This window comes from Bombus impatiens, unplaced genomic scaffold (genome assembly GCF_000188095.3).
Source record: "Bombus impatiens unplaced genomic scaffold, BIMP_2.2 scf_2222, whole genome shotgun sequence".
NCBI lineage: Eukaryota > Metazoa > Arthropoda > Insecta > Hymenoptera > Apidae > Bombus > Bombus impatiens.
Window position 1 is genome coordinate 2,778,092 of NT_178641.1, and position 27,189 is coordinate 2,805,280.

The window sequence follows — 27,189 nt, forward strand, 5'->3', positions numbered from 1 at the left end:
ACTGTTTTTTGCAAATAGTAATTATATATTACAAGATATATTTTCGAGATTGTACATAGGTATTTATGGAGACACTTTTCATTGTTATACGTACTGTCAAAATGTTTTTTCAACGGTCGGTTCACTTTATGCGAGAGAACATAGCGCTTGTTAACTCGTTGCGATGGAAATTAACGAGAGATAATATTTAAACCTCTAGAGTCTTAAATGTCGAAGAAAAAGTAGATTGAGTAGGAAACTTGCTTGTTGATGGTAAAAAGACATATTAGACTGCAGAGGATTAAATTTCAATGGTTTTCATTCGACGAAAAATCTTTTATTAACTATCACGATTAACAAACATGAAGTTGAAGCGTTCATGCGATGATGGGGTTAACAACATATTATGCAAAACAGCTTGATCAGAGTAGGTCTTCCGGCCTTACTGTACTCTCCTCGCTGGAAACAAATATATTTTGGGGATGAACTATCACTGAACTTCGCTTCTGTGATTGTACGAGGGATCGCGAGCATACTTTTCGCAATATTTGAGTCCGTGACTTCCCTCGTTGCTGTACGAGCTGTACATGGGATTCTCCAACAAGGATGCCCTGAACCTTGGTAGAAAATATATCCAGACCTTTGTCAAGGTACTGATCTGAGAACAAGTTTGATAATAAATTGAGCAGATTAATTTAATAACAATTGCGTATATTAATTGGTGCAGCATACTTTAGCCTTTTGTGTTTTTAAATTATAGTAAAAGAGATACATATATTTCCTTTGTTTTCCTTTAGACTTTTTATTTAAAAAGAAGTAATAGGATGTTAATTTTGAACAGGAACAATAGTTGAGAAGAAACAATATCTACCTCTTCAAAATTATCGCTCGATTTGGCCTTGCCTTCTGGAGCAATCAACAAATCTTCCTCTGATCGTTCGTAAAACGTTGGATGTTCTTCTAGTTCGTCTAACTTTTTTAACATTTTCGTGTCGACATCGTATACTTCACCAAATACATGCTGTTTATAAGGAAATAGAAAAAGGTAGGTGAATTAATTTTACATGTAATTTTTCATTTAAAGTAACTTACAAGCTTAATTCAAACGTCAAACATTGACAATTAATGTTAATTTTTTAATAACAGATATTAAAATTCAAAGCACAGCCTCAAGTTAGTAACAACACTAATGCTAGGACAACAAAATACAAACTCAGTTTAATGAATGAATTTAGTAACTCACAAATAAGAGATATTTCATTCGATCTAATATAAATTTGATAAATAATAATGTTCTTTGAGAAAAAACTGCGCCTATGACAACGGGCGGTAGACGTTGCCGCTTATAAACAATTCGGCGAAACTAGTTGGACAATAACATTATCTAAGTTGATAATATCGAACTCATGCAATACTCACGTGACCAAAGCCAGGTTTCTTCAACAAAAATGGTATATTATAATGAGTGGCAATTATTAGCGGATACGGAACAACGGTTCTTCCAAGTCCCAAGAACTTTGCGTATCCATTTGCAACATCTTGGATCAAATTGTGGTTGGGTTCTCCTCGCTTTAGTGTCCCGTATACGAAGATACGGTGTAGAGGACTCTTGAACAAGTGTTCATACATTTTGAACTTTCAATCGTATTGTAATTATATGAATATACTGTGCGGAAAATAATTTTTCATTTTAACTTCAAAATGCAAGCTTAAAAAACAGTTTTTTTTTTAATTCCAATAATTTACTTCGCTGTCGATAATGATGTACAAACAGTTTCAACGCTTTTCAAAGAGATGGCGTTAGTGGATAAAGTCCACTAACAATTTAACTTCACTGTCGATAACAATGGGCTACGCGTTTTCCAATAGATGGAGCCACTAGTATGTGCTAAAATTATTGGTTATGGCAAACGAGCGTCGAATCGTTTCGTTTCTTTCTCGAAGAGAACAAGTTGTTTTCGCTACCCGACAATGTTCACCACAAAGCATTAGTTTTCACGAAACAGTTCCGTATATTCAAATAAAATCAAAACCAACAATTATGAGAAATATATCAAAAACTAATTACGGTGTCACACTCGACAATGTTACGCATGTTTCGACACACACCAGAGGTCATTCGTGTTCACTTGTTTCCGGATACCGATATTGTCATCGACTTCACTGCACTTCCGGCATTCGTTTGTGTAAAAAAATAAATAAAAGGTATGGCTGGAACATTACGCACTGTTTTCTAAATTAAATATGATTGTTGCTTCAACAAAACCATTTAGTCGTATATCACCATTCGTTGTATGTTACATTCATTTACTTAGCAATATATGTTTATGTAATAAATTGTGGACAGTATTAAACTTGTATCGTTGTCAATATAAAGAACAATAGAAATGGCCAAATAATGTAAACTGATTATGATAGAGGAATTTCAAAAAATGTTAAATTTTCTAGGTTTTACCTCGTCCGATAGTAATTGCATGTCCACAATGTTAGTCGGCAGTTCATGGAACGAGTAGATGTCCATAACCGCGATGTTCGTTAGCATTGCTGCGGCAGCGATATGAAATAACATTGTTGCAAACTGCAACACGGCAAAACTAGTGATTCCACCAAGAGTATAGTGCGTACAACCCTGATCTCGCTGTCGCATAAGAGGTTAAAAGTTGAAGCGATAAGAGCTTTCGTGCGACACGGATCACGCCATTTCATTTTTCCTTACGATTAATTCCACTTCATTTTTTCTTCTACAATCTTTGTACCCTTTTCCGATAAGTTTCGATTGACAAAATATTTTTACTCATTGTCGTCGTAATTATTATATCTGAAGAAAAATAACACCATATCGTTTGATTAATTTACTAAATTACGAGTCTCTGAAACTTCCGTTGTTGCTTGTTATTATTAACGAATAAAAAAGAATAAGCGACACTTTAGAAATATAGTAATTTTATTCGTGTTAGAACAATTAATCACTTTCAAAGACTATTGAAAATGGTGTTACAATTTTTAGTTATATCAACGACACCTCGTTATTATAAATTATTGATACATAAATTTGATAAATTAATTTATTACTATTGAATATTTTATAATTAAATTATTTTAGACATTTATTACCAACTTATGGAACAATAATTGCGTAGTAGTAAAAACGAAAACAATTGTCGCTATAATAGTCAGTGGATAAAGTAATTTCCTGCTTAGCCTTCGTTTGTTTAATTTCATTTTCACGAAGATCCTCGGAGCATCTATCGGTGCATTGTAATTACGTGGACGACAGACTGATATTTTGTCGAAGGATCTGGCTTTCCTGTGACACGAATTGTCGAAAAGCATCATTCGTTAGACGTTTTCCGCTTTGTCTTTGTCGTAAAAGTTGATCGAACGTATTCCAATTTTCGCCGCCTTTCTCTTTAATATCCTCACCCTTGAGATATAGATTTATTACGATAAGAGGAATTAATTCATTTCGGGCGCAGTAGGTTTCATTACCTCGATGAGGACGTACAAAAGGCCTTTGCTCCTGTCTCCAAGTAACATATAATTCTGATAATAGAGACAATCTATCAATTCTTGTAAGATATTTGTCGTTAAATGATTGTCTAGATAGGAAAGATCTTACTTTAGAATTTGTATTATTCAGTCGTGGATGTTTATGCATTTCTGGAAAATTTAGAGATGCACAAAATGCGCAGAATATTCATATAATATGCAAATATGTACGTATAAGATAAAAATAATTGATAATTTATTTAGGCTCTAGTCAGGCTCGTAGAAACATGAATTTCCATAAAATACGTAATCTATTAATTATCTAATATATCAATAAATCGAAAGTAATAATCACAGCTTAAATCTAAGTACTGCAATTTCAAATTTCCTGTCGCCATCATCTCTCCATTCGTCGGAAAGCTTTCTTTCCTATGAGGATGACACGTTTCATGTCCCAGTGTCGTTCTGTTTTTCTGTACGTGTAAAACAATGGATATTATCCATTAGAAAAAAAAAAAAAAAAAGAGAAAAAGAATGATATCCTCGATAGCTGTAAAACCAAACAATTTTTTATAAATCTGTAGTTATTACTTGTATAGATTCTGAATCTGCAAGTGAAATTCTTTCTTCCTTCGTTTTGATCGAAGATTCCTGAAGATCTACAAATATATTTTATTCTATTCAGTTAGAATAAGTAACAAAAGTAGAACATTGATTAAAATTATTAGAAATGTTGTTGAAGAAATAGAATGACTTTATTCCTATGTCAGAGACGATCATTTATTTCTGACCGTTTTTAAATATTAATATTAAACATAGAAACAAACAATTCTCAATAAAAGTGTAACGATTTCGTCCATTTTCTATTCGTACTCCGTTCTTTCCCCCGAAATTCTCCATTAATCGATTAATTAATTAATTAAGAATATTAATCAACGTTCTGTTATACTTGTAATTTGTGCAAGTTACATTTTTTAGATCGTCTTGTAAGGCTCTGACGTGTTCGAGATTTCGCGTTCTTCCTCAATGATTCGTCGTTTATACTTTTGTCAATTTCCTCGTCCTTCTTCTTCTCCATCTAAGTATTAGTAATTTTTAGTAATTGAACGAAGCTGTGAATTTCATCCGAGAAGAAGGGACGTTCTAGATAAATTTCTGATGATTACCCATTCGTCCATTAACGACAGTTCAGCGAACTTTCTACGACGCAGCTCGACAATTTCTTCGTGCATCAAGGCAATTCTAATTTTATGAATTAAGTACGTCGAGTAAATTTACATATTAATCTGTTGTAACACTGATTAGAATAATTTATACAACGATAAACATTTCAGTAGTATTAGAATGCTATAGTGAATATACTTAGAATTATTGAAATGCAATAATTCTATATACTTTGAGTTATTGGAACAATTTATACGCATTTTTATGTACATTTTGAGCTCCTGTAATATTAAAGACGCGCCTTCATCGCATATCCTGTTTCCAAATAAAACAAGACACCTCAAAGACCTGCAAATATAAAGGTACTATACTTTATATACAAAAATACGTAATTAAAGCTAGCTGTAATTAAATAAAATGTGAGAAATATTTATATTGCTTGTTATTTCACATCCTGCAGCCTCAGATAAGTAAATATAAGGAAAGTTATTAAGAAATCTATCAAATTCTGCAATTTGGAAGATCTGTGAAGGAGCAAGTAGAAAAATCAAAGTAAGTAAGATAAATAAGCTAAGTATATACACGCATTCGTGTGTCGTCTCGTTTTGAATTATTTTGATTTATATTTTTTGACGCAAATTCGTATATCTTGAGTTTCAGGAAGAATTGTTGGGCCAACTTCCCGTTTTTCTATCGGGAGAACATAATTCAAACGGAAGGTTCTCCCACATTTTGACAAATTTTTCCACACGGAATTTCTCGAGAATGGACAAAGATTTTTGGGTCAAAATTGGGCCTCTGTATCAGGAGAACACGCTGGTACCGATATTATCTTTTTTCGGATACGAAATTTCATATTTTCGTGAAGTTTCCACAACGATATACTACACGTGGCTTGCATTCGATCAAACGACACTTGTAAATTCACGTGCAATCGCAAAATACCATCAAAGGCGTCCAAGATGCAATTCTTGTTCCAGTACAAGCCGCAAAACGAAGAAGAAGAATAGAGGAATATAGAAATAAGATTAAGTTACCTGTTCGTTCGAAGCATTTTCCCCAGATCGCCTGCACCATCTTTCGTTATATGATTATTTGCCAGATTTAGAATAATTAATTTGGGATTATTCGGTGGGTCACGATATCGTAATTCGTGCGCAATTTTCCTCATGCCATTATCGCTTATTTTGCACAGCCTCAGTGACAAATATTTCAAGCTAAACACGATTATCTGTCAGAGTGAATTCTGGACACGTCACTTTATAAATTATTAGGTTGCCCGAAAAGTTTCTGTCGTTTTATAAGATGATAATAAAATGAATAACAATTTCTGTTTTATATTATTTTATTGAATTATTCAGTATGATCCATTTCGTTCTATTTCTATTATTATGTTCCTGCATAATTCAATAAAAAACAGAAAACATAGTGCGTCTATTATTTCCTTATAAAACGAAAGAAACTTTTCGGACGACCTAATACTTGCCTTCCTCCAGGCGTGCAAAGCAAATGATAATTTTCTTGCGTGTTTGGATTCATGTCTAAATTCAAATCTTGCACGCATCCGATATTTGTCACCATTTCCGCGATTTGCATAACACCGAACGCGTTTATATTGCAATTTGGCAATCTATGAAAATGTTCGATCATTTCTTTGACGAACGTAAACGTGATACGTGAAATGTAAGCGAATAATCGTTTGGTTTACTTCAATACTGTGATAGTATTGTATTTCTGCATCGTAGAATTCAGTGCATCTAATAAGCAGATGGATACTTCACGGCGTGTAACAAAGTAAAAATGAATTCAAAGACGTGCGCTTATTTCAACTTCTTTGTTTTTTTTTTTTTTAATATTTATTGAAATTACAATCAATCCTCGCGTTGAGAATTTCAACTTTTGAACTGCGGATTTTTATGCGTCTACGAGAGATTCAAAAATGCCAAACTGCACGGAATGTGCATAGTATGTAAAAATATATGAGATATCCAAAGCAGAATATTTGCTATAATATTTAGTGGATGGTTGTTTAAGTTTAGTTCTTTTACAGTTACGTTTGCAAAATTATTAATTTTCATAATTATCAGTAGATTATTTAATTCTATTACGAAGAAAATTTCGTTTTAGAAGATACTTATCTTTGCTTTCAATTTTCACTGGCGTCACGAGTTTTCTATTTGGGTAAGTTACATGAAAAATTGGCGATCCGTCGTCCTCGAGTCTTAAAATATTCAAATTACGATGAAGATTTACAGCTATTTGGATTTTGATTCGAATTTAGAGGCGATTACTTTTCGGATGTTGCCGATAAACTATTGGAGACACGAAAATCCGCAAGATTCTGCTGTTTTCGAGATAATTTATTGTTAAAAGATGCACTTGATCTTATTAAGAAACTATGATTAAGTTAGGGAACTTTAAGGAAACGCTTACTATAATTCTAGGCAAGGGATGTACGTTATACTCGTGCGCGTGTTTTAAAAATTCGCTCACAAAATTTTCATGCAAATTCCTTGCTGTGTCGCCTATTAATGTAACCATGTAACGATATATTTGCTAAAGATAAATATAAATATTGAAATATTTACCTGCAATCGACGACGCTTTATCTCGAGCAGAAGCGGTGTATTTGCTCCTCTTATCTACCATGACTTTATTTCGTAGAATTCTTAACACGATTTTTATTAGCCAGGTTAAAACCAACTGCTGTCAAAGCCACCAGCAAGTGAACGTCGAATTTTTTGGAAGCTTAACAAACGTACGTCTGTAGTACAACAAATGATATATAGTTTCAATAGTTGTGAAGCTAAACGTAGAAATTAATTCAGTGTCTTTCTGTACAGAAATTTGTCATTTATTTATCAATCTTGCTCTTCGACCAAGCACAGTTTTCTTACTATTGATCGAACGACAAAAATTATTTATTGACGCGTTTCGAAATTGAGTTTACACCGCGTTTTAGAAATATTAAGATCGATATGGTAAAATCCTAAAATATATAGAGCGAAAGGATATTTAAATTTCGAAAATTATTCAAAGGCGATGGATTACTTTCTATAGCTAAAACGATATTACGATCAACACAGAGTGGATCATATGTCATCGTGTATTTCGTCTATCGAAGCGTTTTGTCTCAATATTTAACCATAAAATATCACGCCATAGTTAAGTGTTTTGTTTATTATTTTCCGGACGACGAAACGACGAAACGTTACACCAGGCGGTAAATCCATAAATGCTGGCGCCTTTAAGCCCCATAAGGCTATAGAATACCCTCTCATAAACCATCCACCCCATGGTGGTTGTAATCGGACGCCGAAAGGATGCCAGGACGACACCCTCGGTGGATGGAAAACGATGAAAAGCCTTGTGGACGAAACTATCGAGCGATTTCTGGTAGCGCGATGTAATGGAAACTGTGGAAAGCGGCACTGACATCATGCTTAATGGCCTGTATCACGATTTTATGTGATTAGGTTCGTAAACGCCAGGCTCTCGTTAAAAGGCTGATCACGATAATGTCTTGTACTCGTTTCGAAATATGCACAGGATATTAATCACGAGAAGTGCTCTTTTGTCATTAACAGTCCTCGTTAATTACAATTGCTTATCGAATTGTCCCACTTTTTTTTATCTATCGTGCGATGCAAGTTATTAAATTTGCATAATTATATCGTTCGTAAGTATCGAGACACTTGGATTCCAAGGATCGTTAGGAAATCTATATCGTTTTTATAATATCGTCTCCACTAACGTAGATCAAGCGAGTTCAGCTTCCGACTAGGAAGATTCAAAGATGCTTTAAAATCAAAGTATTATTACCTAAAGATTCGGAGAATCTGTTCGTTCTTATCACGAGTCTGTTCGCCGTAGATACAAGAACTGCGGATCGTAGAAAATCCGCTAGAATTTCACTCCCTTTCGACGGTATATTTCCCCGAACCTCGCAACGAGTAGCGTAATAAAGTAAATAACACGAGGAGGCCCCGCGTCCCACCAACAAACAGGTCTGCGTTCACGATCGCCACGCGTTATAGCGGCGATCGCGAGCCGCCTCGGGTTCAGTTCAGCTCGGCGCTTTGACCGCGCAGCTCCGTGTCCAGGAAAAAAGCGTCGACTACGCGAGGCCTTTGACAGGAGAAACGGCCGCTTGACAGTTCCGTTCTCGACCACGAATAGCCACTGACTAATATCTATTTCCTCTAGTAACCGAGTGCGAACGTTCGTCATTATCAAGCTTTACGTTGGGCAGGAAACGGATCGGAGGTGAGTGAAATTGCCGTGAGATTTATTCGTTTGGATTTTCGTTTCATTGAAATTCACGCGACTTTGCATAGCCGAGGGCAAAAGTGGATGATACGTGTCCGGTAATTGAATATTTATTCCTTTTACACTCTGTTGGAGCTGAATTATCGAGAGAGGCGAACAATAGAACGAGCGAGTCCTTTGCGATGCAAAACGAATCCATTGATAGTCGGATCTCGAATGACACGCGATCCCTTAAAGCCAAATGCAATTGACTTTGCTTTGGACGCGAAACGATTGGTACAGCCCCTCGGCCAACTTGGAAATGCTTTAACTATTTTCACACGAGATTTCGTTTAATACGATCGTTACTTGTAATTTGTTATACGATATGATATAAAACTGTTCGAACGCTTTTCATAGGAGAACGATAGGAAACAGGTATTTATATATTTATATATGTGTACATACTTGTTTCGTAGTCAAAATTGACGGTAGAACCGGCATAAGTGAAGTATATACATCTTCTTATATCAAAATTGATAATAATAATAAAATGAAATTAGAACTTAATAATCTTTCGAACAAGTTTGATTCTTTGACTCGCATAATCTGACTGCAACCTGACTGTATAGAAATTGGAAATCTCGGTTTAGTTCTTGAATTAAATTCTCGCGAATAATAAATTCACGATATGATAAAATATAATACATTTTTTGAACTTGTAAAACTCGGTAAATTCGGCTCCTTGATGTTACATCGTGATAAATAACAAATACAAGATAAGATATTGAAATACAATGCGAACACTATCGAACGATACGGATGACTCTTAGAAGATGTGCTCGAATGCGATTTGCGTGGACCGTGTCTAAGACTGCTACGTGTCTTGAGGTTGTTCTGCAGGTTTTGTAGATAATAGGGTCGTGGATGAGTAATCTACCTTTTTCTTTGACTTATACCTTAGACAGTCAAACGGTCTTACAATCGAGCCTCTCGGAAGATAAATTGATCGACTCTGCTTCTTATCGCTTATTTAATTTCGTTATGTAAATACTCGATCGATATTCGACTCTCAAGAAACAAAAATTCAGATGCGCAGGTTCATTCATCGCGAAAAGATGACACGAGTAATAGCGAATTCTGGCGTAAATTTAAAAAGCAGAGCGTTGTAACATCGCTTTTCTATACGTTTCTGATCATTTCCTTAATTTCATTACATAAATACACGATCGATATTCGATTCTCCAGAAACCAATGAGTTTAATTCCACAAGTTCCATAAGTTTAAAAATGCCACAAGAAAATGGTAAATTTTAACGTAAATTAAAAATAAGAATCAGTGTTTGTAGCATCATTTCCCTGTAGCTTCCTGATCGATGTGGCTTCTCGAGGGTTCGATTAAAATAAGTACAGCCCTCGGAAATTAAAATATTCAAATGACATAAACAATTTCACCAATATTCTGTTACTTGTCGCTAATGTTTTCTTTAACGAGTCGTTGCGTCTCTTTAATGGGACCAATTACGTACCGGAAGCGGAGGATAGAGCGCAGAGAGCGATGCAGGCGCGTGGAAGCTGTGCAATCTTTGAATTTGCCAAGTGTGGAAGCGCGAAGTTCACCGAACGCGATGTTAATGTATCTATCCCTTCATTTCTCTCTTTCTACCACACACGTGAACCAGCTCTGGCCAATTGCATTAATTTACGACTGTTTACATCATCAGGCATCAGGGTGTGCCATAAAGCCAGACCTACCACCATGAATTATGCATCGTAGGGTGGTTTCGGCTCTTCCCTCCCGTTTTTTCTTTTTGCTCTATCGCGCGCAACAGCTTCGAGATCATTATCCTGACGCGACGAAATCATTATCCTGATCGTAATTTCACAGAAAAAAAGAGAAAAAAAATCACGATCCAAAAGCGCTTTTAATTTTCCAAATTACGTATTCGGCGCGTAATCGGTCGAGTATCGTTTTTCTTAATGAATTTATTTTGAGGAACAGCAGACCGTTAAATTGAGACGAATTACGCTTAAACGAAAGCGACAGGACAACGATTAATTAATCGCCTCGGTCATTCGTTTTTTGCCCGTCTGCGGCTGCGTCCCCCTGTTTCTCAAGTTCAATTTTTTTAAATCACCATAGCGGAACGGTTAAATTACTTCGTAAGCAGTTGGACGGCGCGTTCGACTGTCAGTGAAACGAGATAGCGAGGATGTTTCGCGTAACAGTAGTGTCAAATACCGCACAGAAACCTGTGTAATCTTTTTCGTTAAAGTGCAGTTTCTTCGCGTCGGACCCTTCTTGGCTCGATACCGCCGCCTTTCCGGCAAAAATTCCACTCTCTTGCTTTTAAATCTTCGGCGTCTCGATGCCTCTGTTCGCTTACAAAATTGTAGTTTCCTAGTTTCAAATCTTTTTCGATTCGATACTCTAATTTTTTTACAAAATTACGATTTGCTTATCGAGGAACGAAAAGCGTCGCGGGTCTCGCTTTCAAATTATGGTTTCTTCGGTCCAAATATTCGTTGTTTCGATAGACTCACCTTTTCAAAAAATATTACCATATGCTCCACGTTTATGCTTATCGAAAGAAGAAAAGTATCACGAAGATCTTAGCGAACGTCTTAGCAGACGGCGTGCCATCGTAATAGTAAACCTCGAAATTCAAAGATCTGGTTACGATCTGGTAAACCACGGGGATTCTGGACCACGAGGACCGTGTCTCTCGACCATACTATACTGCAATCGACTATGACAGTTATTACGTGCTGAACGAAACAGTCCGCAAAGGTATTTCTACGATGTAATAACGCCTCCTCCGAGACAGGGACATGTTCTCACAAAGATACAGTCTTTGCCATTCGATTCGCTAAATCGTCGAATTAGTAAACGTGCAGAATGCTGGAATTCTTAGCTGCAAGCACGCTAAACGAAGTTATCTCTAAGATGAAACGAATGATATCATACGTGCATCAAACCCTAGTAGTCGTTGCCTGTTATCAAAAGATTGAAATTATTATTAACATGGGAATTTCTTTGTAAAGCGAGACGCCCCGATAAATCGGAAAAAAGTGTGACAGAAATTTTTTCTCGTGCAAGCTTTCCGTCTAAATTCTTCCCCATTAAAAATACTTCTCGATTCGATACAATTTGTAATAAATGTCTGCTTCCTTAACACGGTCCTAATAATCTTCCGCGACGGGATAAACTTCGTTAACTGGTATCAGCTGTCCAGCTTGAAACTCGGAACAAACGATATTCCATATGCGTCAATTTAATTACCATTTTATTAGGATATCCAAAAAGTTTCTTTCGTTTCATGAGGAAATAATAGACGCACAACGTTTTTGTTTTATGTTATTTCGTCGAATTACTTACGATCCATCTTGCTCTGTTGAGATGAACACCGCGACATTTCACAGACTTGGTTTCACGTTTGTACGAAGGTGCACTGTTGTAAAAAACACGTTTGCGAGAGAAAGACACTTTTCGGACAACCCAACTGTCCAGTGGCAACGAACTAACATCAGAATTTCGCAAAATGAGACGCTGCAATAGAGAATAACGACGATAGAAATTCCTCTGGAAGCTAATTCTCGATGAGAGCACGCTGCATAATCTTCTATACCATTAAGAGCACGAAACGATATCGAACCGTTAGAACGATCGAGAGAGAGCTGTTGCGAAAGCTCACGAAAGGGACTCGTTACCGAATCCGTTTTCGCTGTCACGATATGAATCGTAGGACAAATATGGTCGATGGCATAAAATATGCTCGACGTACTCTTGGCCGTGGTCTAGCCATTAAAGCTTCCCAATAAGGCAGCTTTTACGCACGCACGTGAATACAGGCGGACGCACGGGCGCCGTTTAGACAGAATCGAGGCTCCTTCTCGCGTGGGAAGCGATAGTATTTCGATATTACCCTGGCAAGCGTGAACACGCGTGTCTCAACAGTCTCAACGTTGATACACACTCGAGTGTACGTGCTCGTGCGTTTATTCGAACCGGCTTCTGTGAGTACACAGAGATGCGTCATCGATATATATATATATATATATATATATATATATATATATATATATATATATATATATATATATATATATATATATATATATATATATATATATATATATATATATATATATATATATATATATATATATATATATATATATATATATATATATATATATATATATATATATATATATATATATATATATATATATATATATATATATATATATATATATATATATATATATATATATATATATATATATATATATATATATATATATATATATATATATATATATATATATATATATATATATATATATATATATATATATATATATATATATATATATATATATATATATATATATATATATATATATATATATATATATATATATATATATATATATATATATATATATATATATATATATATATATATATATATATATATATATATATATATATATATATATATATATATATATATATATATATATATATATATAGGAAGAAAATATGTACTCTGGTCATCAATCGTGTATCGTCGTATACGTGTGGGTAAATATACGGCTCGTTTGCAAATTGCATTTCACGCGCCTCCCAATCAAACTCTGATGGTATTCGCGACTTGAGAGACGAACGATCAGTGCAACGTTTTTAGCAGTGCCACACGGTACAATGATTTAATAACGAAACGATTAAAGCGACTGATTTTAATAATTTTTAGGTTTACAGAGGGTGTCTCATTTTAATCGACACGAGGAGGATTACTCTCAAAAGAGTTTTGAAATAAAACTTATTTCGTTTCGGAGGAAACGTGTTGCGATGGTCACAAATTTGATCTATGTAGAGATTTCAAGGTGATCTGTAGTTTTCTTAAATGGAACTATACGTTCTCTTTTTATACGATGCAGTTCTTAATTCTCTATAAAAAGGTATCGAAGTATCTGTATCTGAAGACGCCTTATCTAAAAGATAGCTGAATGTGAATTCTATCGAATCGAGTGTACGAAAGACAAGCAAAGAACATGAATATAAAAGCACTACGTTATCCTTCCTCGTCTTTCATACGATAAGTTTTACAAGATTAAAGACAGAATATCTTTCGAACTAACCATGTTCTAAGTACCTTGATACTTTCTTGTAGAAAAAATTAAAAGATACATCGAGTGGTATATAAAAATATGTAAAGTTCCATTTGAAGAAACAAAGGTTGCTTCGAGATCCTCAAAACACGTTTGCCTAGATAAAATTTCTCGCCTAGATAAAATTTTGGCGGAAAACTTTTCCTCGAAACAAGATAAGTTTCACTTTGAAACACTTTTCAACGACGATTAAAACGAGACACCCTGTACACAGAGCGTAGCAAGTTCAAACGATCAAGCTTCACCAAAACACGTTGCACGAGTAGAAAGAAGAAAAAGATGAAACGCGAACATATGCCCTCAAACGTCTTATTACACCGAAAAGAAAGTTGATTTATGCGTCCATTTCAAAATGCCATCCCCCTTTTCGAGCGTAAGCTTCGCATCGTACGGAAATTGAGTTTGTAGCTCTCCGAATTTCATGTTTATCTTGTTTTAGATCAACGAATGCGCCATCAATCCTTTCTATTAGTTCTTGTCGCCAATCGACTCTTGCACGACACACAATCGCTTTCACTGTTCCCTGCGGATAAAAATCCGTAATGTTGCAATCTCGCGGACCAAATAATAACGCGCCCTTTCCGACCAATTCGCCTTTCGTGATAATGTTCGTCTATTGCTTTCAGGTTTCATATTTCTGCTATAACGTTTTTACTAAGAGTTTGTACATTACGGTATTGGGTTGTCCGAAAAGTGTTTTATGTTATTTTATTGAATTAGGCAGTATGATCCATTTCGTTCTATTTCTATTATTATGTTCCTGCATAATTCAATAAACCAATATAAAACAGAAAATCTCTTATTTCCTTATAAAACGAAAGGAACATTTCGCACAATCTAATACAACACTTACGTTTATACAGGATGGTTGGTAACTGGTGGTACAAGCGGAAAGGGGGTGATTCTACGCGAAAAAAGAAGTCGAAAATATAGAATAAAAATTTTTCGTTCGAGGCTTTGTTTTCGAGAAAATCGACTTTGAATTTTCGCTCGGTACGCGTGCACTTTATCGCGTCTCGTTATAACGGATCTCACTGTAGATCGTTGTCTCGATGAAAAAATACAAAAAAAATTTTTATTCTATATTTTCGACTTCTTACCACAAGTACCACCAGTTACCAACCACCCTGTATAATATCATTTTCTTTAGCCGTCTAAACTTGGGACACTGTGTAGACTTGATCGAGCGTGCACCGGTATTTAACTCGAATTCAAGGTACGTAGCGTTTTTAGAAATACTAGAAGCTATATATTGAATTCAACAGTAGCGATATTGAAACGATTCGAACGAGGAATCGTGATTTTTCGTAAGAATTTTATGCATTGATATATACGTAGGTTCGCGTTGCTGACAGTTTCTTCGATGATATACCAATGAGATACCAAACATGGCTACGTCTCAATGGTTTTAAATTACACGTATAAATACAGAGACGCACGACACATCAGCTGAGGTTTCTCCAATGAAGATGATATCACTCTGCTTGAATGAATTTGAGTTAAGTACACGTATAAGCATGGATGCGCGACACACGAGCTGAGACAGCTGTCTTTCTATTTCATTGAGTCTTAAATATTTCTCATCCCCGTTTCCGATTTACTTAACAAGCGAGCGAACCAAAAACAGATAACAGCCAACAGTCGTCGGATTTCGTCGTCGCGTCCCTAGCTCTTTGGATATCTTCGGCCTTTGCGACGCTTGATCCATAAAATGCGCGGAATATACAGCAGATAGTAAAATCGTACGAAATATTAAAACGAAACGTTTCAAAGCAATCTATAATTCGATAATATCTATGAAAATACGACGTTCGTTTCTGGCTATGTAATTCTATCGTTACGTGGATTTTATTCGAATAATTGAGAAATTTATGGAAAGTCAGATCGTTCGAGGGATCGGTAGACATATCGCTGATCGTCGCCACCAGTACGTTAAGAAATGTTATAGCGGCTTTAAAATAGAGTAATAAGATTGAAAATAGACTAACGAGAGGCAGAAAATAATTGCAAGCGGCGCAACATCCTGCAGCTCTTTGTAAGTACACGCTTCAAAGCGTGAATCGAATCGCGTCTTCGTACGCGAGCTCGCTTTGAACTGGCAGGCTTGACTACATTACGGCCACGCTTGCCTGTAAATTCACCTTTTCTTTCTTCCTTCTTTTTCTTTTTTTTTTCCCTCCAAGAGGAGGGCTCTGGCCGCTTTTTTTCCTGGTACGTACCTAACAGAGGAATGCGGGCGACTCGTGTCCGAGGAGGAGCTGCACGAACAAAGGGGAGTACCCCGATTTCTGTCGGCAGATAACGCGTTGTCGTTCTCGGTCTTAAACTGGGTCACACGCAAATGGATTTTCATGATAATTCTTAATTAACGCTCGTGACGATACGTCAATTAGGTCGCTAATTGACTAACACGATAAATCAGTCGTCTGGTTGATAATACCGACGTTTATCGTTAACCTTCGGTCACTGGCGAATTTTCTTGATATACTCGCAAAAATTTCCAATAGAGTTTGCTCGAGTTGCTTTCTAATGATAAATTCAGGAAAAAGAAAGTTAATATACATTCCTGTTCCGAAGTGGCCGCGAGTCGTCGTCACCAGACTCTTTATGGAAATTCGTATTTTTACCATCACGATTTTCGTTCTTATCTGATTAATCAATTTCTCGATTTTTATTAATATGAGAATTCACGTAGAGTTAAACGAACCAAAGAAATAACAACGAGTGACCAATTTTAAATAAAATTTTGAAACCGGTTATTCGACCGGACCTGATGAGGCTAGTGTTAAACAAACAGAATCAAAAGAGAAATTTGTTTCATCTGTAACTTGGATATTCTACTTGTTTTTATCGCACCATATGCATTTCCTGCGCTCTGCAGCTTTCGATTCTCTGTCGATGCGTAAATATCACAGGCTAGTTACTATGTAGCTCTTATATCTGCTTCAAAATTACAAAGAGTTAAGGGTTAACTATTAAAAGATCATTAATCTCTATATATTCTACCCGACAAAGCAGGCTGATGTACGCTACAACAATTAGATCGCTGTTATAAGTAGTTCCATTGGATGAGCCAAACAGATAGGCTTGATAGATCGGTACGTTATTCGTATGGCCTTTCGATGAAGATTCGCTTTAAAACAACGATTAAAAGAACAATGTACGAACGTAAGAACTGCGTATAAAGATCAAAGTCCAGGTTACCATAGTTTTCAGACCCGACAAAGTCGAAGATTCGAGTTTCGTGAATTTAAGTCCGGTCCCTGAATTATACGTTTTTTCCTTGAGAAATCTCTTTGAAAAACTCTGGCGATAGGAATATTTGAATTTGCTGGAAGCTCTCATCCAGAACGTTGTTCGAACAACAAGAAACCGAGAGTGATCCTGAGGCTCGTCGAGGACTCTGCTCGTGGCTCTGTTCGTGGTGATGGCAACGCGCGTGCAAGTCGTTCGAAAAGCGAATGCACGGTGCATTCTAATCTTCCAACCGGCTGCTCTGATGCAAGCAGCGTTGTTGGCGGCTTCTACCGAGAAAACGAGCCCCCGTGGCAATCTCAACGATCTGGAATGGATTCGTAATCGCTCGTTAATGCGTTTTCAGGGAATCAGAAGCTATACGAAGGTCCACAGAAAGATACCTTGGGGACAGAACTTGCGTTTCCTTCCGACAGTTTCCTACTCCTCGTTTATATATATATATATATATACTATATATGCATTCCTCCATAAGAAAGAACAATGAAAAAAAAAAAAAAAGAAAGGAAGAAGAAAGGAGAGGAGAATTTAAAGTATCTGTCGGTTTTTAAATATTTCGATGCGCACAGTGAGGTTTATCACGCGATTCGTTTAGATTTATCTAGAGTTGCCCGAGTTCATAGCACTTTGCGCAGACGGGTTTATCGCGATCTTCAGGAAATGCCCACTTGCGACTTCCACCGAGGCAAGCTGTGATTATTGCGCGCCTATTGCAATTTAATAAATTATATTACTCAGAGAGATGCATTTAAGTATGATGCAGACGAGCGAATTTTGCCGCCAGTTTCAGCAGTTCATTAGATTATACGGAGAAACTCACGAACTTACTTACGGTAGATAAAAATTAACGCGCGCCGACCGCCCTCTCAGTATGCTCGTATAATACGAAAGACAGCGATCGTGCTTTCTATTAATCCCATAATTTTATCCTACAAGCACGCTATTAATATTCAATTTTCAAGAAACAAATATCAACTTGCGTGAGATGATTCGTCGTTACAAAGATGCGACGAGCTGCGTGCTCTTGTTATTTGATTATACAGCGTGGGAGGTACTTCGACGCAAGCCTGTGGACGTCTTAGGATTTACACGACCTATACATTCGACACACGACTGTCACACACGTTAATAACGACGAGGTCCATTTATTTTGTCTCCACGTGCGCATCGTTTCCTGTTCCTGCGCGGCGTATTCACGCTGTAACAACGTGCAGGAAAAAAATCGCTCGAAAATGAAAATCTAGCCTCGCTATACTAAATACGCTGCCCCCCGAAAAATAACGATAGAAAAAAAAGAAAAAAGAAGAAAAAGTGGAAGAATCACAAGAAGGAGTAGATCGATAAAAAGTGACGAGTTAGTCGGTAGATCGGACGTTGCGAAATTCGTTGTGACAAGTCATTCGTCATTTTTGGCGTTCGTGTTCCTTCGCGGCGCATTAAGATTCCGAAACGTAGCTATAGCCCGCGCGTGTATGCCAACCAACGACTTTCGCGGACGCGTGTGCGGCTCGCACGCAGTCCCATTTGTACCAACAGTACCAACACGTATCCAGAAATCAATTTATATTTATGATGTATCGAGGCTCGATGACACAGCGACTGGCTATGCTGGTCTCGAACCAGCCGGGGCTAGCAGGAACAAATGGGAAGAGAGGAGGGAAGAAGGAAGGGCAGGAAAGATGGGAACTGGGTGCGAGAGGGAATGAAAAGCGTCAGCCGCGAGAAAAATAGACGCATGAGCAGCATCTTTATTCTAACATCTTTTACTGGACGTGTTACCAACATTCTAAGCGAACCTTCCGCGTGTTGCGAGCAGAAAGTTAATGGAAACTCGATCGAAAGGGAAACAGAAAATCAAACGAAGCTTTTCGGTAGAAATATGTATACGATTGGTATCTTGGATCTTTCAGCGGTTGATAAGCTTTGGATAGTTTGGAGAAACGAGAATTTGTTTGATCGCGAACGTGAAACGTATCAAATATCGTTAGTATTATATTTATATACTATATTAATGTTTGTAAAATCGTACGACGAGAGTAAGAAAGAAATGGGATACGAAGCGTTACATTAACATTGGAATTTAATCTGAATTTGTTGAGACTTTGATGCGAGGTTCGAAATTCCTGCTTAGATACGTATATTTTGTTTCTGTGAATTTACGTTGGAGCTAAGAAATAGCTAGTTATCTAAATATTTCGTGTTATAAACTCTGTGTAGCACATGTTCTAATTTTTATACACATCCTCAAACGTCTTTCAAACTTGTCATAGAGCTAACCATGTTTCACTTGTATTCTATTTGTCTTGCACACGTCTGGCCACGTCACTGGATTAATTTCAAATCTACCTGTGTTTCCATCAACCGCGACAGACAACGACGATATCGATGAAAAATCGATGGATAAAAATATATGGATGTGGATGGATGGTGGAATAAAAGTTCCAAAAGAATTCCAGGTATCGATATCCACGAAGAGGACAGCGTGACCAGGGAGACGCGTAGTCGGAGCGCGCGATCGGCGATTATCTTAATTGCCGGGCCTAGCTAGATGCGCTGGAAATCACCGTTAAGTTGGTCGTCTTGCTCGTGGTACCTTAATCATCCTGGCGGTCGTTCCACTGGAAAGGCGCCTAGCATCAAACTGTTATCGCTGTGCCGTGGTAAATAGGATTTCGCCTCGGAAGTAATATCGCCGACTCCGTGTACACTTCCTGTTGATCGTTCTGATACGCGTCGATCATTGATCTTTAACCCTTTACATTCGGCAAAACGAACTGCTCGAACATCCGGTAACCATAGCACGCGTGAATGGCCAGCGTGTGAATTATGCAACGATTCTTTTGGTTCGATGTAATCGAATTGAAATCAATAGAAGTCAATGAGAAAGGGAGGACAGTGGTTGGACGAGGTTTCAAGATTAATGACGATTAATTTAGTCGAATAGTGGAAGAATACCGATGAGAACGTTACAATACAGGCAACACTTCGTACTTTTTTCTCCTTTTTATTTTTTTTTTTTTTATAAAGGATACATCGGACGTGGAATGCCGTAGCCTTTTCGAAAGAGATTCATGGTAATAGGCGTGGCTGTTCCAGGAACGCAAATCGTTCTACGGAACTGTAAATCTGCCTGTGAACAAAAGGGAATTCAGCTTGGCAATCCGCTATCGACGAAACCTTGAATTAAAAATCGACGAAATGGAAGAGGGAACGCGCGAAACATGTACAGTGTACGGTAATGAGCAAACGTGAACGTATACTGCTTAAGACAGAATTACCTTTTTACAATTCCACCAAACGACTTGATTTTATTTTTCTCTTTTGAAATTGGAAGCAATAGTTTGCTAGATAGAGCGCAAGCAAATTTCTGGAAAAATTGCAGTTTATTGAAATCGCGAAGAAAAAAGCAAACGTCGCTTTTTACAACGTTTTTATCTGGGCCCAGGATGAAAATTTAATCACAGGCTTGGCGATTTTCGGCTATCTAAAATCTATGTACAGATTCTTATATTCGTCCATATCAACCGATTCTACAAAGTGCGTTCTTTAAATTTTCATTACAGGCTCAGACAGAAAAATTGTAAAAGTGACCTTTATTCCTTTCTTCGAGATTCCGACCAATTACGCTTTTACTACAACTTTTTTTCACGTCATCTAGTAAACTAAACCTTCTAACTTCTCAAAAAGAAAAAAAAAGTAAAGTCGTCTGGGCCAGTTTTAAAAAAATTGCTCTGTTTTAAAGGGTGTGTGTTCAATTTTGCTCAGGACACATAATCGGTTCTTCGTTCTATGTGTATTGCATATATCGAAACATAATCTCTGCGTAAGTTCCATTTCTCTGGTTGTGTTCACAAAGATATAACCTTGCATGAACATATGCAATTTATCTTATGGCACATTCCACTGAATCTTCGAGAATGAATAAAACATCTCTTCGATGGACAAAAATCGATACTCCATTTTGCATTCTGTTTGAAGCGAACAAATTGTTGAATCGTGAACGTAAACGATGCCAGAATATCTGGAATACGATTTTTGGAGAAATTGCAGCGAGGCTCCGCGGAATCGTTTCTCCAAAATGTTTAATCGAACGCGATCGGCTGAAATCACGATAAATTACTGTTGGATAAAATCGACAGTGTGCATGCCAGGAGGATGCAGGTAAAAGAAAAAGATGAAACGAGAGGGAGCAGAAGAAGAGAACGAAGAAGAGGGAGAAGAAGAAGGTGAGCCTGGGAGGATCTGTCGATGGTAAGAGGGGACGAAAACAAGAGAGTGGAGAAGTAAGGGAGCACCTGTCCAACAGCTGCCTTGCAGATGGTCTACGTCGTCGCTGGATTATGCAACGTGTAGGTGTCTCGTGTTTCTGTAATCAAAACGTTCGATTGTTTCAGATTTCGCAGAACTTGTTAACGTGCTAATCTCTCAATGGATTTCATATGGTAAACTATAAAACAGCGAGTAACGTTTGGCGATGGAAAATGTTTACGACAAGTTCGCAATTTATGATTACACGCGAGAAACTAGAAGATAGAAAAGACGCGGAAGATTCGTGTTTCTTACAAGGATATTTTTAAAAATAGAAGATTATAGATTCCGCCGGTTTCTCGTGGATAAAGAATGCTCGTAAAGCAACGTCCACGGGCCGGAAACGTGTGATTTGAATTTACGAGTGTTAAGTTCGCACTGGCCGTCGACTTACGCCTTTCTGATAACGAGCTGCCGGACAGAGGACCCATTGCTGGATGACTAATGGTCGGAGCCTCTCGTCCAGGGCCACGAGCAGAGAGAAAAGGAAAGATATCGCATTCCGCGATGCGCGAGGCGAGGAAGAAGCTCACCAATGTTGAGGAGATCTTATTCATCTCTACTAATTCATCACTTTGCTTTACCTGAGTAAACTGAAATTGAACTGAGACTTCTAACGTTGTTTCTCCTGGTAATTCTATTGAATTTTAACACGTTCGCGATCACAGACGATTGAAGCAAATGCCCACTATAGATCATGTTTCGTTTCTTGTACCTTTGTATAATATATTTGATAATTCTTCACGATATTCAACATTTCATAATTTTTCCTTGGGTCTACCAACGTGTTCGAGGGGTTCACGTTACAACTCGTTTGTAAAACTTACGTAACACGTATCTTTATGTATTTTACGTTAACTTCTGGTACGTCAATTTCTTGTTCATCTTGTGTATCAGCTATATTGAAATACCATACATCGTACATAGCTGTGTGAGATCAAGTTGAAGCATAGAACTAAATGTAAATTAATTGCGAAGCACGTGTGGCTGGTTAGCGAACGTGTTATAATTCGATCAGAAACGTGGCCGGTCGATCGACTAGAATTTCGTTCCACCTAGTTTACAGGCCCAATGCTTTAGCCTGATCCTTTCCAACGAATTAAACATGGAAAATTAATTCAGCAAAGGGGACTCACGTCGAGACAATGGAGCCCTACTGCATTCGCTAAAGGCGTGGCAACCCACAACAATGAACGCAACGATTAAAGTGGAAAAAAAGAAATAAAAAATAAGAGAAGTTGTCCGTCGAACGACTGGTGGTCTACATGCAAGCTCTGATCGGTCTTATCTCGTCCGTCCTTCTCCGAACTTCGAATGGCTGCAAGCCAAACCGCGGTTTATTAATGTCACGTGGCGGATGCTAAACATTTTCAACATCATAACAGCAGATACCTAATAACGAAAGAAGGAGAGGTTGTATTAATGCCACATGTTTTTTACAACTACGGCAGATGTTCGATGTTGAAACAAGTTGGAGCAATCCCGCTGCTCCGTGAGGTCACGAGTTTCTATGCCGCGGTGAATCAACGTGTTTCCGGTGTTAGGGATTCATTAAATCCGACGCGAAACTCGAAGACAGTATAAATACAAACAGCGATTAAGGGGCGATCCTAAGTAAACCCGGCCTCTTGAGTGCTTTTAGAGGAGGTCGCGCGCAAGAAATGATAAAAATAAAACTGGCAGATGTACAGCGTGAAACGAATTTAATTAAACATCGCTGCTTCCCCACGTTACTCCGCAGGGCGAAGCAACGCGATTATTACTCGGCGTCTCTTTCCTTTCACTATTTGTCCTCTTCAAACTGTTATTCTATCAATGTAGATGTATAAATATCAGCTGTTTTAATTTTTACGACAGAAAAATCTGTGTTATTTATTCTATCTTTCGATGCGAAGATCGCGAATCATGACAAATCGTATGTTTACTCGTAGAGGAAAAAGATCATAAAAATTCATTACGTCGCTATCGAGTCCTAGAATTCTCTCCTTATATGGTTTTCGAATTATGTATGCGAGTTGTTGCTCGCTTCTCAAAATTCTGTGTCTTCCGACGCACGAATAAAAGAATAGCCCAGAGAATGGAGCCAACCACCAAGAAGATCTTTTTCCATACAAAGAACGCGACACATCGTGGCCTACTGATTCGCCACGTTGCGGCTACATCAAAGAGAATCGCTCATCTGGCGCTGAGGAATGAAAGCGATTAAGTTTGCGGGTTTAAAGGGGATCAAAAATCTCAAGGGTCGCGGAGAACAGCATACGTTCAACAACGAAGGGCCACCGCCCACTAAATCATCCACAGGTCCCAAACTTAGGTCGATCTAAAGTTAGAAAGCAAAATAGGTCAGTTCTGGGGGAGGGGCAGGTTTCCGATCGATCTTTTTAGCCTTGGTTCTTGGTCACATTAAAACATGAAAAGCCTTTGTCGAGTAGAATCAGATTTCCTAACAAATTTAAATGTATTCATAGAGTGAAGAAAAATTGCTTCGCCCTTTACCATGAGAATTTTTCTTCGTAATATTGGATTGCTCGATAAGCGATTCGATCATTCCGTATTGATTTTATGATGTGGTTTTAATACCATACTTTGGCAAGTAGCGCATTTTTAATGTAATTTTGTTCCATACGATCATTTTCATACATTTTCAATTAGTGTTTCTTATTGGCCATAATCAATCATGCAGTGTCTTACGTAAATCTTCTCGGTCTTCGAAGTTGGAATTACCAGTTTTAAATCTTACAAACTATTTCTTGAGAGTTTTATTACAAAGATTTCTTTTTTCTAATGACAGATCCAACGAGAAACATTCGAAATAGGATGTGCCGGAAGAGTTGTCAAGCGGTCGTCAAACTGAAACAAACCGAGAATTCCAATATAACGATCCCGTGGCAGCTCGAAGAAACCTCTTCTTGCCCTTTTCTCCGATCGAAGTCGATTCGAATCAGCGCGCAAACATGCTCGTCGTTTTACGAGGGGTCGGAAGAAAAGGATGTTTTGTTGGGCGGGCACGGCTTTACGATTCTCACGAAATCAGAATAAAAAATCGGAACCGGTAACGCGAGAGAAAAGAAACGAGAAAAAGATGCGTATGGCTGAACTTGCGACTCTTCACTTTTAATGCCGGCCTGTTCTTTGATGCGCGGGAAAAGGGCCATACGTAACGTTTCCCCGAAATATATGTGAGTGGCATTTATTCTTGCGCAGTTACCCGAAAGTCTTTGGGCCTGATCGCCGAATCGTTGACCCCTGACGCCGACTGAATCGCGATAAGGGTGTCCACGAATCATCTTTTCAAACTTGCCTTATAACACGATCGACTTTGATCCAATTTGCACCAAGTGCGCTCACAGTGTTGGATCGTCATACAAGTAAAAATGAAGAATTATCTGTTAGAAATTGATCAGCGATGAATCTCCTTATTTCTTTATAGTTCTTCATCTTTTTCTATTAAGCTTCCTATTTTAATTTGTATAAAACTTTGGTAGTATAACAATTCCAGTGCTTTGACTCTGAGAAGAGCCGCATTACCTATGGGTTCACTTAATAATTGATACTGTCCGACTATGAAGAACGGCAGTCGCTGTAAATACACAGTCGCTCAAAATTCTGACGTTGTATTTAGCAGGATGTATTTTAATCATGAACCGTGATGTTGAAGATCGATAGCTGAAGCGGTAGAAACTTATGTCGTTATGTCTTGCCATGAATTGGTTCTTTTAATAAATATTGCCTTTCTTCATGGGTCGGTCATAATTCTAAGAGGGAAAAATGTTGCAGGAGGAGATTAGAGCTTGAAGAATGGCATAGATCCACAATTGAACGGCAGCATGTGCTATGTGATAGTCACTAGTCGTAGTTTGCTGTGGACGCTCCTGTCCCTGGCGGCGTTAATGGCAGTTTTATCGGGGCTCATCACTCCAAAATGGCTCATCGGACCTCAGATAAAAGACACGAGTAACTATTTTCTCTTATTTAATCCGTACGTCGTTAGTATGCGGTCGAAGGGTGGGATATATTCAAAGAAGTTCTTAACGTTGCTTGGAATATTAATGACTCGTGTCTACTTCGATGAGACCCCATCACCTTCTCGTTGATACTTCTTGTACATTTTATCCATCATTCGTCCGTTCCTAAACAGAGAACTATATTAGACGAAGGATTAAAGTCTTTTTTCCTGTTTTTTCTTTTGATCGTTAGAGAATGGGACAGAGTTTTACGCGCCAACAGTCGGAATTTTCAATCGTTGCATCAGGCTACACGGGAAGAAGACTCACTGTGCAAATTTCAACTTGGACGGCTTCGCCACAGATTCCAGCGTATTTCCAGACTGCTGGAAAGCTTCTTACTTCTTCCTGTCTCTTGGTTTGGCGATTATGTCGATGACAGTGGTGGCAGCTTTGGTTGGCTGCTGCATGCAAAGCATCGGCAGAAAGAGCATCTTCAACCTGGCTGGTGTTGCGCAGGTTATTGCTGGTAATATTTCAACGTGACACTTCAATTTTGCAAACAGCTTGTAACTCTCTAAGTTTCTAATGCTACTTCGCTTCTTGCCAACAGGAATATTTTATTTACTGGGGATGATCTTGTATCCCGCCGGCTGGGGCGCAGAAAGGGTTCAAAGGATCTGTGGACCGGAAGCTAACGCTTTCTATCTCGCTGAATGCTCTCTAGGTAGTAAAAGCGTTTACGATTCTTTACATTCCCAAGACACTTTGACTTTTTATGCGGGCAATCAAGATGCTGTAGATTAAATCCTCTGCGTAAAATTCGACTTAAAAAGATTCATGGATTTTATCTTTGTAATTGTTGCCCACACTAAGCAACATTAAGAAATTTAACATGAAAATAACAATAACATATAAGAGTAACATAAATTAAGAGATAAAATGAAACGAATAGAACAGAATAGGGGACGTCTCCTATTTTCATTACTTAATTAATTTATTGTCAAGCAAAAGGGTAAAGAACGTTTTATGTTCCAGGTTGGGCTTTCTATAGTGCCGTGATAGGGGTTGGATTGACGTTTGTTTGTGCGGTAATAAGCGGCCAAGCAGAAAAGTCCACAGCCAGTGATAAAGTTCAGGACAAAATGAACGAGGGCAAAACATTGATCTGCCTCGCGTGAAACTAGAAAAACTGGGGAATGTACATCATTGATATTTTGGGAATATTGATATTATCTTTGCCAAAAGAGCGATGATAAAGTAAACCAAACGTTGGCAAATGCGACAAGAGAATAGAAGGGAATTTATCGTGGGACCAAATCAAGTTCAAGGTCAGTGATCTTTGTTAGGGGGTCGTTGAACTTTTGCTTCATCGAATATATATGTACTTATCACAGAAATGAATCTGTTCTGTGCCAATTTTTCCCCAGATTTTCATCTCTATAGCATTATGATTGTTTTAAGAGAAGTACGGTTCAGCTTACTACAGAAGATTTGTATACAAGTAAATGTATATGAAACAGATATTTGTAAGAAATAAGATATAAGAGAAGAATAATACTGTATAAGGAAGAAATAAATCAAGGATGTTGTTAAATACTTGTGTCCTTCCTACTTCCCTATCA

At 37.6% G+C, this 27,189-nt stretch overlaps 2 protein-coding genes across 7 annotated transcripts; one reads left to right on the forward strand and one right to left on the reverse strand.

Annotated features, from left to right (window-relative positions):
• Positions 1-4: 4 nt before the first annotated feature.
• On the reverse strand, positions 5-2,588 carry LOC100740880 (putative gamma-glutamylcyclotransferase CG2811). 3 transcript variants are annotated; one of them, XM_024371870.2, is made up of 5 exons: positions 2,435-2,587; positions 1,399-1,587; positions 851-1,000; positions 516-637; positions 5-438 (listed from the first exon to the last, which is right to left on the reverse strand). In XM_024371870.2, exons 1-5 carry the CDS (start codon positions 2,546-2,548, stop codon positions 402-404), a joined length of 612 nt encoding a protein of 203 aa, XP_024227638.1. In that variant the 5' UTR covers positions 2,549-2,587; the 3' UTR covers positions 5-401. The 3 variants fall into 3 exon arrangements, with proteins under 3 accessions (XP_024227638.1, XP_024227637.1, XP_012248511.1); XM_024371869.2 differs by having other exon boundaries at positions 5-637; positions 2,435-2,588; XM_012393088.3 differs by lacking the exon at positions 2,435-2,587 and adding an exon at positions 1,726-2,091 and having other exon boundaries at positions 13-637; positions 1,399-1,645.
• A 6,082-nt stretch (positions 2,589-8,670) lies between these two features.
• Positions 8,671-27,163, forward strand: LOC100741000 (LHFPL tetraspan subfamily member 2a protein). 4 transcript variants are annotated; one of them, XM_012393061.3, is made up of 6 exons: positions 8,671-8,898; positions 25,398-25,574; positions 25,818-26,093; positions 26,178-26,291; positions 26,603-26,766; positions 26,845-27,163. In XM_012393061.3, exons 2-5 carry the CDS (start codon positions 25,448-25,450, stop codon positions 26,743-26,745), a joined length of 660 nt encoding a protein of 219 aa, XP_012248484.1. In that variant the 5' UTR covers positions 8,671-8,898; positions 25,398-25,447; the 3' UTR covers positions 26,746-26,766; positions 26,845-27,163. The 4 variants fall into 4 exon arrangements, with proteins under 4 accessions (XP_012248484.1, XP_003494445.1, XP_024227748.1 ...); XM_024371980.2 differs by adding an exon at positions 25,120-25,294 and having other exon boundaries at positions 8,686-8,898; positions 26,603-27,163; XM_003494397.4 differs by having other exon boundaries at positions 26,603-27,163.
• The last annotated feature ends 26 nt before the right edge of the window (positions 27,164-27,189 follow it).